General features: G+C 41.3%; 1 protein-coding gene across 1 annotated transcript in view; it reads right to left on the reverse strand.

Moving 5' to 3' along the window:
* The window catches only part of anxa14 (annexin A14), a 9,559-nt gene extending 6,882 nt beyond the window's left edge, over positions 1-2,677 (reverse strand). Inside the window, exons 1-3 of the mRNA XM_080013522.1 lie at positions 2,618-2,677; positions 1,809-1,905; positions 753-841 (exon numbers count right to left, since the gene is read on the reverse strand). Of these exons, the coding sequence (XP_079869648.1) occupies positions 753-841; positions 1,809-1,905; positions 2,618-2,644 (213 nt within the window). The 5' untranslated portion in view covers positions 2,645-2,677. The remainder of the gene's footprint in view (positions 1-752; positions 842-1,808; positions 1,906-2,617) is intronic.
* Between the last annotated feature and the right edge of the window lie 10,801 nt (positions 2,678-13,478).

The raw sequence follows: 13,478 nt of genomic DNA on the forward strand, positions 1-13,478 counted from the left end.
TTATATGAATAGTATAGTATTGTTTTGGTTTAAAGACACTGGTTGGTAATCTTCTACTGAATCTCCCCGTCTGCTTGAACGACAGTGTGGCTGCGGCCAAACCCGTCGTCTGTAAAACTCCCTCTCCAAACAAAGGCGTGTCCAAGCTCTTCCTGCACTGCACTATTTAATCAGCAAACACCGAGGAGTTGAGAGGTGATCAAACGTCACCCGAAGACATGGAAGGAGAGCGAGACGGCTGACACGGGACAAAAAATAACCCCAAAACGGCGCCCCATGTGGCATCAAAGTGCACGGTATCACTACACTCCCGGTGTTCGCACGTGAATTCAAGTCATAGAGGCTGTTATGCAGTACAACTTCACAAAATATTTTCTTGCACTGTCTACTTGTTATGCACCATATTCATTATTATATTGTGTATTGTAAATTATATATTATATAGTACGTTATTTAACCGTTTTTGCGTCAAAAATTGTGTCGTTTTGGGTTAGGGTGTCTTTAAAACAGATTAGGGTCAGGGGTGGGGTTAACCCTGACCCTAACCCTAACCCTTTAAAGGAAAACTCAAGTATATACGTATATTTTTTTGCCAAAATCGTATTGTTTGTTTATTGGGGGCCAAACTCTTTTACATTGAGCCGGTATTGAAAGCAGAGAGTCAGTTGACCTCCACTTGATGGGGCCGAGCGTGGTTGCCAAAGCGTTCGGCCGACCACGCGAGCATAAAACACGCCGCTCCGTCTCCTCACCTTCCCGGCTGCTGCCTGGTAGGTCTTGGCGATGACCTGCCTCTGGGAGTTGTTTCTGTTTGTCAGGATCCTCACCAGCGTCACCGCATCTACGCCAGAGAGAAGGGAAGGTCTGAGTCCTAGTTCCTAGTTGGAACCTTTTTCGTCCTCTAGACCGGGATCATAAAGCGCATGGATAACCCGAGGTGCGTGGTTGTCACTTCCTTTGGAAACGTCCCGGGCAGGGGGGGGTGCGCACCGTGCAGCCGAAACAGCCTCCCCTACACCTGCCCGCATCGCTTTGAAATGTGTGACAGCGGCTGGTGTGTTGGTTTCTCGAGTACGTCAAGTACGCCAAATTTTTGTTATAGATCATGAAAGCGCGGGTTTTAAACTCTCAAATGATGTGTCATCGGTGCAATTTGAAAATACCGACCATCAGCTGAACCCCTCTGGCGGCTGACGCCCCTCAAAGATCCTGAGGTTTTTTACACACTTCAGAGGCGGGTAATGGGTTCAAGTGTGTGGCATTTATAGCGTTGTTTTATTAAAACGGTTTCACATTGGAAGGATGATCTTGATCTGCACGTGTGCAGCGAAGGGAAGCGTCGGATCGCCGTCAGCGCTGCTGTTCCGAGTTCAGCAACGGGTGAGTAGCCCCAAAACCCAGTTTTGTCGAACTTGTGAAACTTTCCCTCATCATAGATCGATAACGAGCCTGTGTCTGTTGACAATGTCACTGGTGTGTTTTGTTCATGGGAGGGGTTTCCAACGAAACTCCGGAAGAACAGCCAGCGAAACCAAAGATGTAAATCGATCACCACGTCCACACAATGAGCCCCGGACGGAGGCTGGAGAGGAAAACAAGCTTACTTTGGTGACAAACTGGAAGGGTTTAGTGATCCCAAAACTGGTCTTTGTTACACTGGGCGGGTTAACGCGGAATCCTTTTTTTTTTTTTTTTTTTTTTTTCAATTGTTTCGTGGGACTTCGAGTGTCCCGACAGGGTCCTCCTCTCACCCGTTGCCGTGACAACCGTCGTCGCGGTTCTATTTGTGTCCAAAACCAACTGCGTACCTTTTTTCTCCAGAGCCGCCTGGATCTCCTTCGTGTCCCTTTCGGGCTGGAAGCTGGGGAAAGGACGCACGGTCCCCAGGGTTCCCCAAGACATCTCCTGCTGGATGGGGAACGCAAGGGGGCGAGGGGCGGAGGGACAGACGGGTAGAGAGACAGACAGACAGCCAGATAGATAAATAGAAGGTTCGACAGTGATCACCGACCTGTCGTGGACTGGACGGCACGTAACGGTCGCTCTGTTTCCAAACGCACACTCTGTTTGTGCACAAAGACATAGCGGACGTAGCGTGAGAATATGTTCGCTATTCACACGTGCACACAAAGGGGTGACGCGCATAAAGACTTTCGGGAGTTGATGGCAATTTGCCGGGAGCAGAAGGAATGCGCGGCGATGATGACGGAGAAGAGGAGAAACGACACGCTTTTGCCGTCGTTACCGACTCCTAAGATGGGCAGACGCTCGACTCAACCGCGACGTGAAGAGCGGCGGGGTCATCCGGGGCAAAAGGTTCCGGCGACGCCGAGAAAAGACGCTCGGACTATCGGACGACGCCCACATTAGCGGTCAACAGTCTGGTAAATGTCACGGAAACCCTTTTGGGGGAGACCGTCCAAGCCCTGATGGAATCACCAGCAAGACAGGATCGTTTTCGGTCGGTTGGAAACAGCAGAAACAACCACGTGGCGCCCTGAGTAGGCAGTCGTTTGTGGAACGTGGCGCTCATCCACTTCACATGCGACGTCTTGACGGCGAAACACCAGAATGACAACGGGGAAGACAGGGAGAGACAGAGGCGTGCAGCGCTTACGTAGGATCTCAGGTACTCAAGGTCCATGGCTTTGTCTCTTCACCGGAGACTGGAAACAAGACGGTTGTTCCTAAACAAACATGGACACCATCAACCCACAGGCACAGGCGAAGAGAGCGCAGTCACACACATACTGTACGTACGCACACTCAGGGGTATCCAGGCGTATCCATTAGCTGTCGCGTGCAAGACTTTGGGATTACCGGTCCCAGCGACTCTATGAACTAACTTGCTGAGTCTTAAACCACCTTTAAGGGGAGGTCGACGTATTCCAATGAAAAGTTTCCCACCTGGCAGTGTCTGCTGTGAGCTGCCTCCAAGCCTGAGGAAGTGTCGGTCGGTTCGGGGGCGGCCTCTAATCAGGCTCGTACCTTGGTCCCACCCCGGTCCCACCTCCCCTCCACCTCCACCCTGTCAGAACAGAGAACTCCCCCTCCGCCCCCTCCTCCACCCGCCTCCGCAGGGAAGCCCTCACCTGGATCTGCAGGAGGTCTGAGGAAACGGGCTTGTTAAAAAAAGAGCTCACATTCCTGCCCAAACGGAAACGGGATTCCGGGTGGTGGAGGGGAAACAGGTGGTGGGGTTTTGTTTTCTACAGAGAATGATACTTATGTTTAGATTTTACTTCTAAAATACTAATTTTTAGTTTTTACTCGTAGTATACTCATTTTTAGTTTTTTTCCTCATAGTATACTCATTTTTAGTTCTTACTCGTAGTATACTCATTTTTAAGTTATACTTCTAAAATACTCATTTTTGTTTTTTATGCATAGAATACAAATTTTAAGTTTTTACTTGTAGTATACTCATTTTGAATTTTTACTCGTAGTATACGCATATTTAGTTCTTACTTCTAATATACTAATTTTTAGATTTTACTCATAGTGCACTCATTTTTAGTTTTTACTTGTAGTACACTCATTTTAAGTTTTTACTCATAGTACACTAATTTTAAGTTTTTACTCGTAGTACACTCATTTTAAGTTTTTACTTATTGTATACCCATTTTTAGTTCTCACTCATAATATACTCATTTTTGGTTCTTACCCTCACAGCATATTCATTTTAAACTGGTACTAACACTTACTTGCCAGTCTTCCTGCTTCGCTGTTGGCTGCTCAGTGAAACATGAGAGCTGGGGCCAAAGGTGCTGATGATAAACAACATGGAGCCCGGAGCCAACTCAGCTTCGCCTTCCAGTCGAGTCATATTTCCACTGTTGAACGGTGACACACCCTACTGTTTACCCTTCACTTTCCACGGTTAAAGGCATCAACAAAAGGGGAAACGACTTTTATTTCACAAAACCCGTCGGACAGTTTTCACCCTGGAACGTCCAGAGTGGAATGTTGAAGGTGCAGCGACCCAGGGACCCAAGCATCAAAGGTAAGGACTCAAGTCTGTTATACCTTTGTATACAGGTTCAAAATGGCCAAAGTGCTCTGTAAGCGGATGGACGAGACAGCATATTATGTAGACCAGTATTATGTAAACTAGTATTATGTAAACTAGTATTATGTAGACTAATAATGCACATTTTGTAACAACTTGACAAAATGTAAAATGTTCGGCCGTTACTATGAAACAAAACCCACATTTTGAGGTAACTTAGTAACCTTTTAATCATCAGATAAAACATTGGTTATTATGTATCGTGAGGGTCACAACTTTTAAGATGTATAATATATACTTTGTACAACATGTGTCGTTGTAACAACGTTATTACACATTTTTCTGATTAATGTGTAATAATAATGGAATAACACACATTTTGCTGTATTTTTCTCACGTTACTACCATCTCAGGAGAAGGCTCAACAAAAACACATGGAACTGAATTGGCGTGTTATAACAAAATAAAGGTCAAATGTATTGTTTTTTTCTGCATGCCAGTATAAACGCAGCGTCGTTGCGTGAAGCTATCTTTTCTCCGAATCACTGTAAAACTAACGGAAGAATTCTGATGCGTTGAATTCCAAATTCAACGCAAACTAGTAACGCTTACTTTACGAAATATTAATAAAGAAATGACAAAAACTGCAACCAAAGATGATTTTGTCTCATTCTTTTTATTGAGCTTTTAAAAACCACTCCCTTTTATATTACATTTCACGTTATATATCTATATATATATTCATATTTATATTTTATAGTATCAAATAAACACAGTGCAGGTAAAGTGAGTAACATGCATTTTCAGGTCAAAAGTCGCTGAATATCCATGAAAAAAATACCAAAAAGAAAAATACCGTTCAAGAAAATAGGCTTTAGAATCAAACAATCGATTGACACAAAAATATATTTTAAAAAGCCAAAGGATCTGATATACAAAATACATTTGCAAAGCGCTGCCAATTCTTTTTGGCTTCATTGATCTATCAAATGAACAGGAAATAAAGCGCTCACGGCAAACGACCAGTCACTCAAACTCCATCTTTATGGCTGGTGAACCACGTTAACGCACTATAGATGCTTTGTAGTGAAAAAAACCCAAATCCACTACGGAGGAAATTCAGGGGATGTCACGGGGAGGACGATTAGATATTTGTGAACGAGGGTCAAAAAAAGGTGAGGCAAAAGGGTAGTTTTTTTGGGAGGGCGGGGACCCCGCTGTTTAGTAGTGTTTGCATCCTGAAAATTAAAATTCCCAGATTTACTTCACACACAATGAGAAGCTTAATCACAATAAACTGTTTTCGCGGAACTGACGTTTGTCCAACATTCGTAAAGACGGATAAGCTCCGGCGCCGATGAGAGCGAGAGAAAAATGGGTAAAAATTGTCCTGGTTCCTTAAAACCTGGCGGGGGAGTCCCTGGAGGAGTGGAACGGAGGTGGGGGCGGAAGTTCACGGAAAAAGCAGCGTGTTAAGCGTTAGACCAGCTCCACCACCCAGCGCTGGCTCGGCCGCTCCTCGCTCTCCTCCATGATCACCACGTGGTCCTTGTCGTAGGTTTTACCTCCTGGAGAAACAAAGCGAGTGAGTGGTGCTGCTGCGGAGTCATGACGACGGTGGGACGTCTCTGCTGCAGCCGTTTTGTCCTTTTCCTGGGTCATTTCTAATGACAACACTGTTTAAAATTACACATATTTCGAAAAAAAAATATATATATAAATCACATAAGGGCAAAACCACCGGAAAGTTAAATTGTACTTGCCAATGAGCAAGTACTTCCAAGGGTTTTCATTCTAGTGCTAAGGGCATTATTCATTTTTCTAAGAGGATTAAAACAGCAATTTATTATCTGAACCACACACGCTTGTCCGGCCCTTGATCGGAAGAGGGAATGTACAAAATGTTTTTCCTAAATTATGCTTATGATAAATAGGTTGATGGATAGATTCTTCATTCATCCACAGAGGAAAATTAAGGTATTACAGAACCACTCATTGGGAAAAACACTGAAAAATAAAACAATCAGCAATAATAATATGATAAAAATATTATCATAAATAAAAGTATTTGAATAAAATAATATTTTATCCAAATATTTTTATTCATGATATATTTTTTCTAATAAATACTTTATATTTTAAAATGGATATTATATTTAATATTATTATTATTATTTCATTGATGATATAACATTAGTGAAATATAATATTAAATAGAATATTCATATTAAAATCGAAAAATACTAAAAACTGTTTTACTGAAGTATTTTGTTTATATCAGTAGGTGTATGTGTTTTTTTGGGGGTAAAATTGCCCAAAGATGTGAAAGGGGGGTGGTGGGGGAAGGGGGGTTGCGGTACCTTTGACGTCCAGGACCAGGCCGGGGAAGGTCAGGCTGGTGATGAGACCCCTCATCTGGGCCGTCCAGGTCTGGATGGGCTGACGGGTCTCCGACCACAGAACCACCTTGGCTCCGGGCTCCACGTTGCCCATCACCTGGAGGCTCATGGTCGGGGTCACCTAGGGTGGAGAACCAGGGGCAGAAAGGAGGTTCCATCGTCATCTTAGTGGATGATCTGGGACGTCTCTTTGGGGTTTTAAATACTGCATATCCTTTTTGGGTAATAAAATAGTACAGTTATTAGTGTTAAAACATGGGGGGAGGTAGGGTTTAAGTGCCTTGCTCAAGGGAACACCTAAGACTACCACAGTAGTTACGCCAGAACTGGGTGAAACCTGCAACAGAACTCAAAACGTTCCGGTTGAGGATCGACTAAATGCCGCCTCGAATATTGTTTTGCGTTTTTGAGCAGTTTCATGTTTTCCGATGGCACCGGCTCCAAATAATAAATCAATTCCACAGTCACATGATTTTGGAGTATCCGATTTAAGCACCAAAAGTTAAAAATTTCAGGCCGAAACTGCACTCGTCATAAACGACGCATACGTTTCAATGATGAGGGCGGAAGAGTCGAATCTCAAAACCTTTGTTCGTGGGGGTCGCTATGTTGGTATTTGCACCCCATCCCTGAGGCTTGCTCATAGGGTTGGTGAGAATCGGCTTTGTTTGCCACTGGTTGCCATGTGGTTGCTAATGCGAATGTTCAGTAAAAAAAAACAAAAAAAAAACAACAACAACAAAAAAAACATTTGAAATTAATGTAAAATCAAGGATGCGGAGGCTCAGTGAACAGTATACGCCCCCCAAAAAAAAAAATCCTGCAAAGTTAGCTGAGACAGGGATTTTCAACCAGCCCCCTCGCGGTGCACGCGGGCACCGCAAGGTGGGCCACAAAATCATCCTCAGAAGCGCTGCCCAGTGCGTTCATTGACCTCTTGGCCGCCCCCGCTACCTTGCTCTTGATGAGTCCGTCCTGGTAGAACCAGATGTCGCTCATGCCCTCCACCTCCTGGGTCACCACCACCCTGCCGGTCTTCATCTCCTCCACCCCGCCCTGGATGGACAGGCAGTGACCCCGCTCTTGGTTCTTGATGCGGAAAAACCGCCGCCTCTGTGAGAGGTCAAGGGTTGTTATGTGAGCCCGTGAAATGATTGAGAAAAGTATTACTCTTCGGAGGTATTTTTATTCTATCTCATAAAATACATTAGAGAGAGAGAGAGAGAGAGGGATAAGAGATGATAAAAAAAAGGAGAGTAGCTGATCATGCACCTAAACTTTGATCGGTTTTAGAGTATGACAAAACTTTTCTACACCTCCAAAATGATGATAAAAACAACCTCTGGATAGTATTTTTGTATTTTAGGATAGACCATGAGTATTTTAACATGTGTAGTGTGTACTCTGCTGAGAGGGGAACTAAAACAAACCAGTTTTACGAACCTGCCGGACTGGGTACATGGAGCCGATGGTGTGCATGGAGCTGAACTTTGGCCAGTTGGGGATTTCAATGGTTTCCAGTAGCAGCTGGCGCCCCCTGTAGTTACTGTGCTCACATAACACCCAACTGCATCAAGGGCAAAGGGGCAAAGGGGGCAAGTTAGTCCGCACTTAAGCGGTGGACAATTCCAGGCTGAGAAAGGAAAAGTTCATGTTTTTGCTCCAGCTGATTTTATCCCAAATCGTACTGGTGGTCTGAGATCATTAGAAAATCCAGGATGGAGGAACTCAAAATACTCAATAGGTTTTACTTCGCCTCTGCACATAATATAGACACAAAGGTAACACTTGTCCGAAACAAAGTTGAACGTGCTCCGTTTAATGCTCTCCTACGGGGGCTCCCAACCCGGGCATAGCAGCCCCCCCGAGTGGTCCTCAAAGGGATTGAAGGGGGTCTGCAGCAGCACTTTTCTCTTTGTGTTAATTTGTTTTTTTTTTAAATTAAATTTGACATTTTTGAATATTTATTCTTTGCAGAGTTTCCACAGCCAAATCGTTCTTTCCAAATCGTTTATTATAATTTTTTTAAATATATTTTTTATTTTGTGGTACCTTGACTTACGCGTTTAATTCGTTCCGTGACAGAGCTCGTAATTCAATCTGCTCGTATAGCAAATCAATTTTCCCCATTGAAATTCATTGAAATGCCATTAATCCGTTGCAGCCCCCAAAAAAACACCCCAATTTTTTTTTGTTACGTGTTTTTAAATAAGAAAAATGTATTTATAAGTTCAAGTTCAAGTTCAAGAGATTATTTGTCACATACATATAAATAACAAATATTGTATAAAAACATAATAAAACACAATAAAAGAGAACGTGTCGATCATTTTTGCCTTCTCGCAGATGACACCCTCCGTCACGCTATCTCCTGCGAGCTGCTTCTCCGTCAACCACACCCACAGCAGATTCTCCATCTTTTCATGGGCAGCGGTCCGCAGCTTAGACATTATTTTAATGCCCTTGCCCTTTATCGTCTCCCGCTGCTTCAGGATGGTACATATGGTAGAAGTACTACGCTCGTACTGCCTCGCCAACTCCATCACACGCACACCTCGCTCATGTTTTTCTATTATTTTGCGCTTTAAGTCAATGACATCATCCGCTTCTTCTTCTTCTCAGCACTTACTTTTTTCGTACCCATGGTTGGAAAAAAAAACTTGGCAAAATAACTGCACAAAAAGCACAAATCGCGAGCACAAAACACAAAAGCGACGCTTCCACGCTCAGGTAACCACGTGAAGTGAAGGAGTGAGACGCGGGACGCCGGCCTCGTTCGCTGGCCACGCCCACCAGCGGCGGCACCTGCAGCTCGCTCCTCCCAACTCACCTTTTTGCTCGCGAATCAATACAAAAAAAATCGACAGAACGACGGCTCGTAACTCGCAAAACTCGTATGTTAGTGCGCTCGAAACTCAAGGTACCACTCTATATGTATGTGACATTACTCCCATTACACACACAGTATAGACACAAATACACAAAGGGTGCTTACCAGCCGCTGTTGACCCTGATGGAGAGGAAGTGGTCGTTGAAACCTTCCTCCACCATGTTACTGATCTCCATGTCGGTGGTGACTTCCTTGCCCTCCAGGCACTCCAGGCCAAACAGGGAGATGGAGGGAATGGAGAACAGCTTAATGGAGCAAGGAGAAAAGAGATGAAGGTTAATCTCAAACCACCACTGCATTGATCCCATGAAGCGGTTAAGGACACGTTCTCCTGCTACGTCCTCACCAGGGGGATGACCTTGAGGGACCGGATGGTGCAGCTTGGAGGACATCCCATGCTGGACAGGTTGGGGTACTCCCCTTCTGACAGGACGTACAGGTTCCCCGTGTGGTCCTTCCCCTCGTATATCACCCAGCTGGGAAACACGTTTTTTTTATTTGATATTGTGTAGTGCACTGGGGATTGAACTGGACTAGGTTATCTTATTATACACTTATACAGGAAATTAAATAACTTTATCTGGATTATTTTATTATACACTTATACAAGAAATTAGATAATTTATCTGGATTATTTTATTATACACTTAAACAGGAAATTTGATAACTTTATCTGGATTATCCTATTATACACTTATACAGGAAATAAAATAACTTTATCTGGATTATCTTATTATACACTTAAACAGGAAACTAAAAAACTTAATCTGGATTATTTTATTATACACTTATACAGGAAATTAGATTACTTTATCTGGATTATTTTATTATTATCACTTATACAAGAAGTTATATTTACATTTACAGTTACATTTATTTTAGTGTATTAATTCCAATGGATCATATTAGCTTTGCTCCACAGGAAGTGGAAAATTAACCATTGACCTCCAAAAGCTACATTGACAACATTACAGACATGAGCAGATATACAGTATCTATCTATTGTATCTATATATCTATTGTATCTATATATCTACGTATCTATTGTTTATATACATCTATCTATCTATCGTATCATTATATGTATCTATCTATTGTATACATATATATATTGTATCTATGTATTGTATCATCTATTTATTGTCTATGTATCTATCTATTGAATCTGTCTATTGTATCATTATATCTATTGTATCTATCTATTTATCTATTGTAATTATGTATCTATCCATCCCATCAACTCCATCCATCCACCCATCTCTCTACGGTACCTATCCATCCATCCATGGTACATATCCGTCCATCTATCCATCTATTTCGTTCTTTCCTCCTCTCCTCACCTTCCTCCCAGCAGCCTGCAGGACTTGACCAGCACTTTGTCGGACAAGGCTTCCTTGTTGTGGTCGTAGACGTAGCGCTCTCCCTGGAAGTTGGGCTCCGAGTACAGCAGGATCTGGGGGCAAGGATGGAGGAGAAAAACACAAAAAAAAAAAAAAATGGTAAAGTATTACAGTAACATAACGTAAGTTCACATTCATCTATCTATCTATCTACAGAGCTGCCAACCATGGGAAAATATTTTGACACCACATAAGTATAACAGGGAGTCTCCGTTTAGTCACCTTGCTGCTACAACTAAATATAAACAGTATACAATTATATACAGTATAGAACTATATACAGTATACACATTCATATCATTAGGATATACTCCTTGAAATGCATCATCTCGTAAAGTTACCGAACATGTTTGCCAACTAGAGTTGCACCGATTGCAATTTTCTTGGCCGATGACGATTTCAGATTTTTTTATTTTATTTATTTTTTGAAAAGCCTGACCTGCTGATTCCCATTTTGGCCGATTCTGATTTTCATACAGTTGTATATTCATAATAAAACATTGACTATTAAATAACTTTATCATTGTCGTCCGATCATTTAGAGTTTATATCCATGATAGGAGAAATAAAATTCTCTTATCATTTGGTGTCACTGGGTATATCTGCTGCACGTCAACGACAAATACGTCACGTGATCTGATCACACTCACGTGATTGGACTGCTGCATATAGACTACACAGCAATTTTCAGTTACCGCAATAGTGAGATTGCTGATATTGACACTGTGTTTATTGTTATTTATCATTCACTATGGACCAATAATACAACATGAAACTGTCCCCGAGTTTCAATAAAATAAAATACAGCATGGAATAGTTATTGAGTTCCAATAAAATGGGACTGTCACTAAGTTTCAGTATAATTCAACCTGTAACTGGACACAACATATAACTAACATAGAAATGTCCAGTTCAAACCTTAAATGAAAGTCTACTTCACTTTGAAGTGTTATATTTTTATGGTAGTTGCCATTCCAAAGTACATTACAATCATTGCAAAAAAAAAGAAATAATAATAAATGGCGGACTCTTCTCGCTGTCCTTCAAAGTCCTCCTTCCCTCACCGTGCGTTGGACCAAGTGAATCAAACTAATCGAAACGACTCGTTTTACTGAGTGACTCGTCCAGAGCCGAGTCCCAACAACCAGAGCAGACGCTCCGCTGTGGTGACAGCGCTCGGCACTCAGTCTGCACAGTTCCAGCAGGTCAGGCGATTGAATGAAATATTTATCCAATCTTTGTTTACCTTGAAGTACCTCCAAACAGCCGACATTTTCTTTATCTCGCTTCGACTACGTCACATTACGTTGGTATCGTGTTTGAGTAACGGAGCATTTCTACGAGTAGGAACACATGAGCACAGTATCGGGCGTGTAAATTTGACCGGCGAAGAATGGGAAGATATATTTGATATACCCCAATAAATGTACGGTATTGTTTTGATTAATTATTTTCCATAATTTCATTAAAATAATATATATACATGTATATATATATTTTTGCGTAGTTTCAGCTGGCAATTTGTACCTGTGTATTTTAACCAAGAATTGCATGGTTGGTACACAAAATGCGTGCAGGTTGGCAGGTCTGCATCTATCTATCTATCTATCCATCCATCTTATATTTACATGCATGCAATAGAAAAAAAATCGAACAATAATTTCCTGCTGTAAATAAATTAAAACATAAAATTATTATAAAATAACACTTCATTGATTTTTCGAGGGAAATTCAGGCAAAAAAACACAGAGAAAGTGTGTATTTTCATCAATGATCATTTATTTACAGGCTAACGAAAAAATAAATATATATATATATATATATATATATATATATATATATATATATATATATATATAAAGCATTGAAAAATAATACGGATGTAACTCACCTGCGTCTTTGCATTTGGACTTTCACTTGGAGCCTAAAAAAACCCACAAAGGCAAACAGTGTTAGTTAGGGTTAGGACCTTGTGAGAGTATAACAGTAAGTTTTCCTAAGCATCATGCAAAATAATAGAAGTTATGAGGACGCTCACCAGCAGGATGGGCTGCACCGAGCAGATGCGGTTGTCATGGGCGCCCCAGTCGGCATAGTTACTGTAGAAACCCTTCTCCAGGATGTACTGGTTCCCAGAGAAGTCCACGTGGGAGTAGGCCACCCATCTGCAGGACAAGGGAACGGTTACAGCGATCAACGACGGGAATCCAAAACACTTTTCCTGGAGGAAAATAAAAATCCACTATATCATTTTATAGTATCTATAGATTTTTGAAATGTTCAATGTGTTATGTCACGTGGTGTTACTAAGTGGTTTTAAAAGCAATGTACGCTGCCTTCACAGGCAAAGGGAAAGGGAAAAAGGAGTTCAAATGAATTATTATAAATGCAGTTATATGATAATTATTTTTGATTATTTCATAAATTATTGAAATATGTAAAAATATATTTTTGTCATTATATCAATTGAATAATAATATATTCAGTTGATATAATCAATAATATCAAGTGAATAATATTATTCATTTGAAATTATTGATTATATCAATATAATATATTATATTATACACAATATGTTTCTGGTTAGTCTTAATAGCATTTTGAATTGAATTAAATTGAATTATACATTGAATAACATGTATAATTTACAACATAATATTCATCAAACCATTTTACCATGGAATATAATCACATCAATGTTTATTAAATCAAAACATTCATGAATCACTGAATTACATAATTCGCAATAAAAAAAACAAACCCTAATCGTATATTTTCAC

Source organism: Zeus faber, assembly GCF_960531495.2.
Source record: "Zeus faber genome assembly, chromosome: 1".
NCBI lineage: Eukaryota > Metazoa > Chordata > Actinopteri > Zeiformes > Zeidae > Zeus > Zeus faber.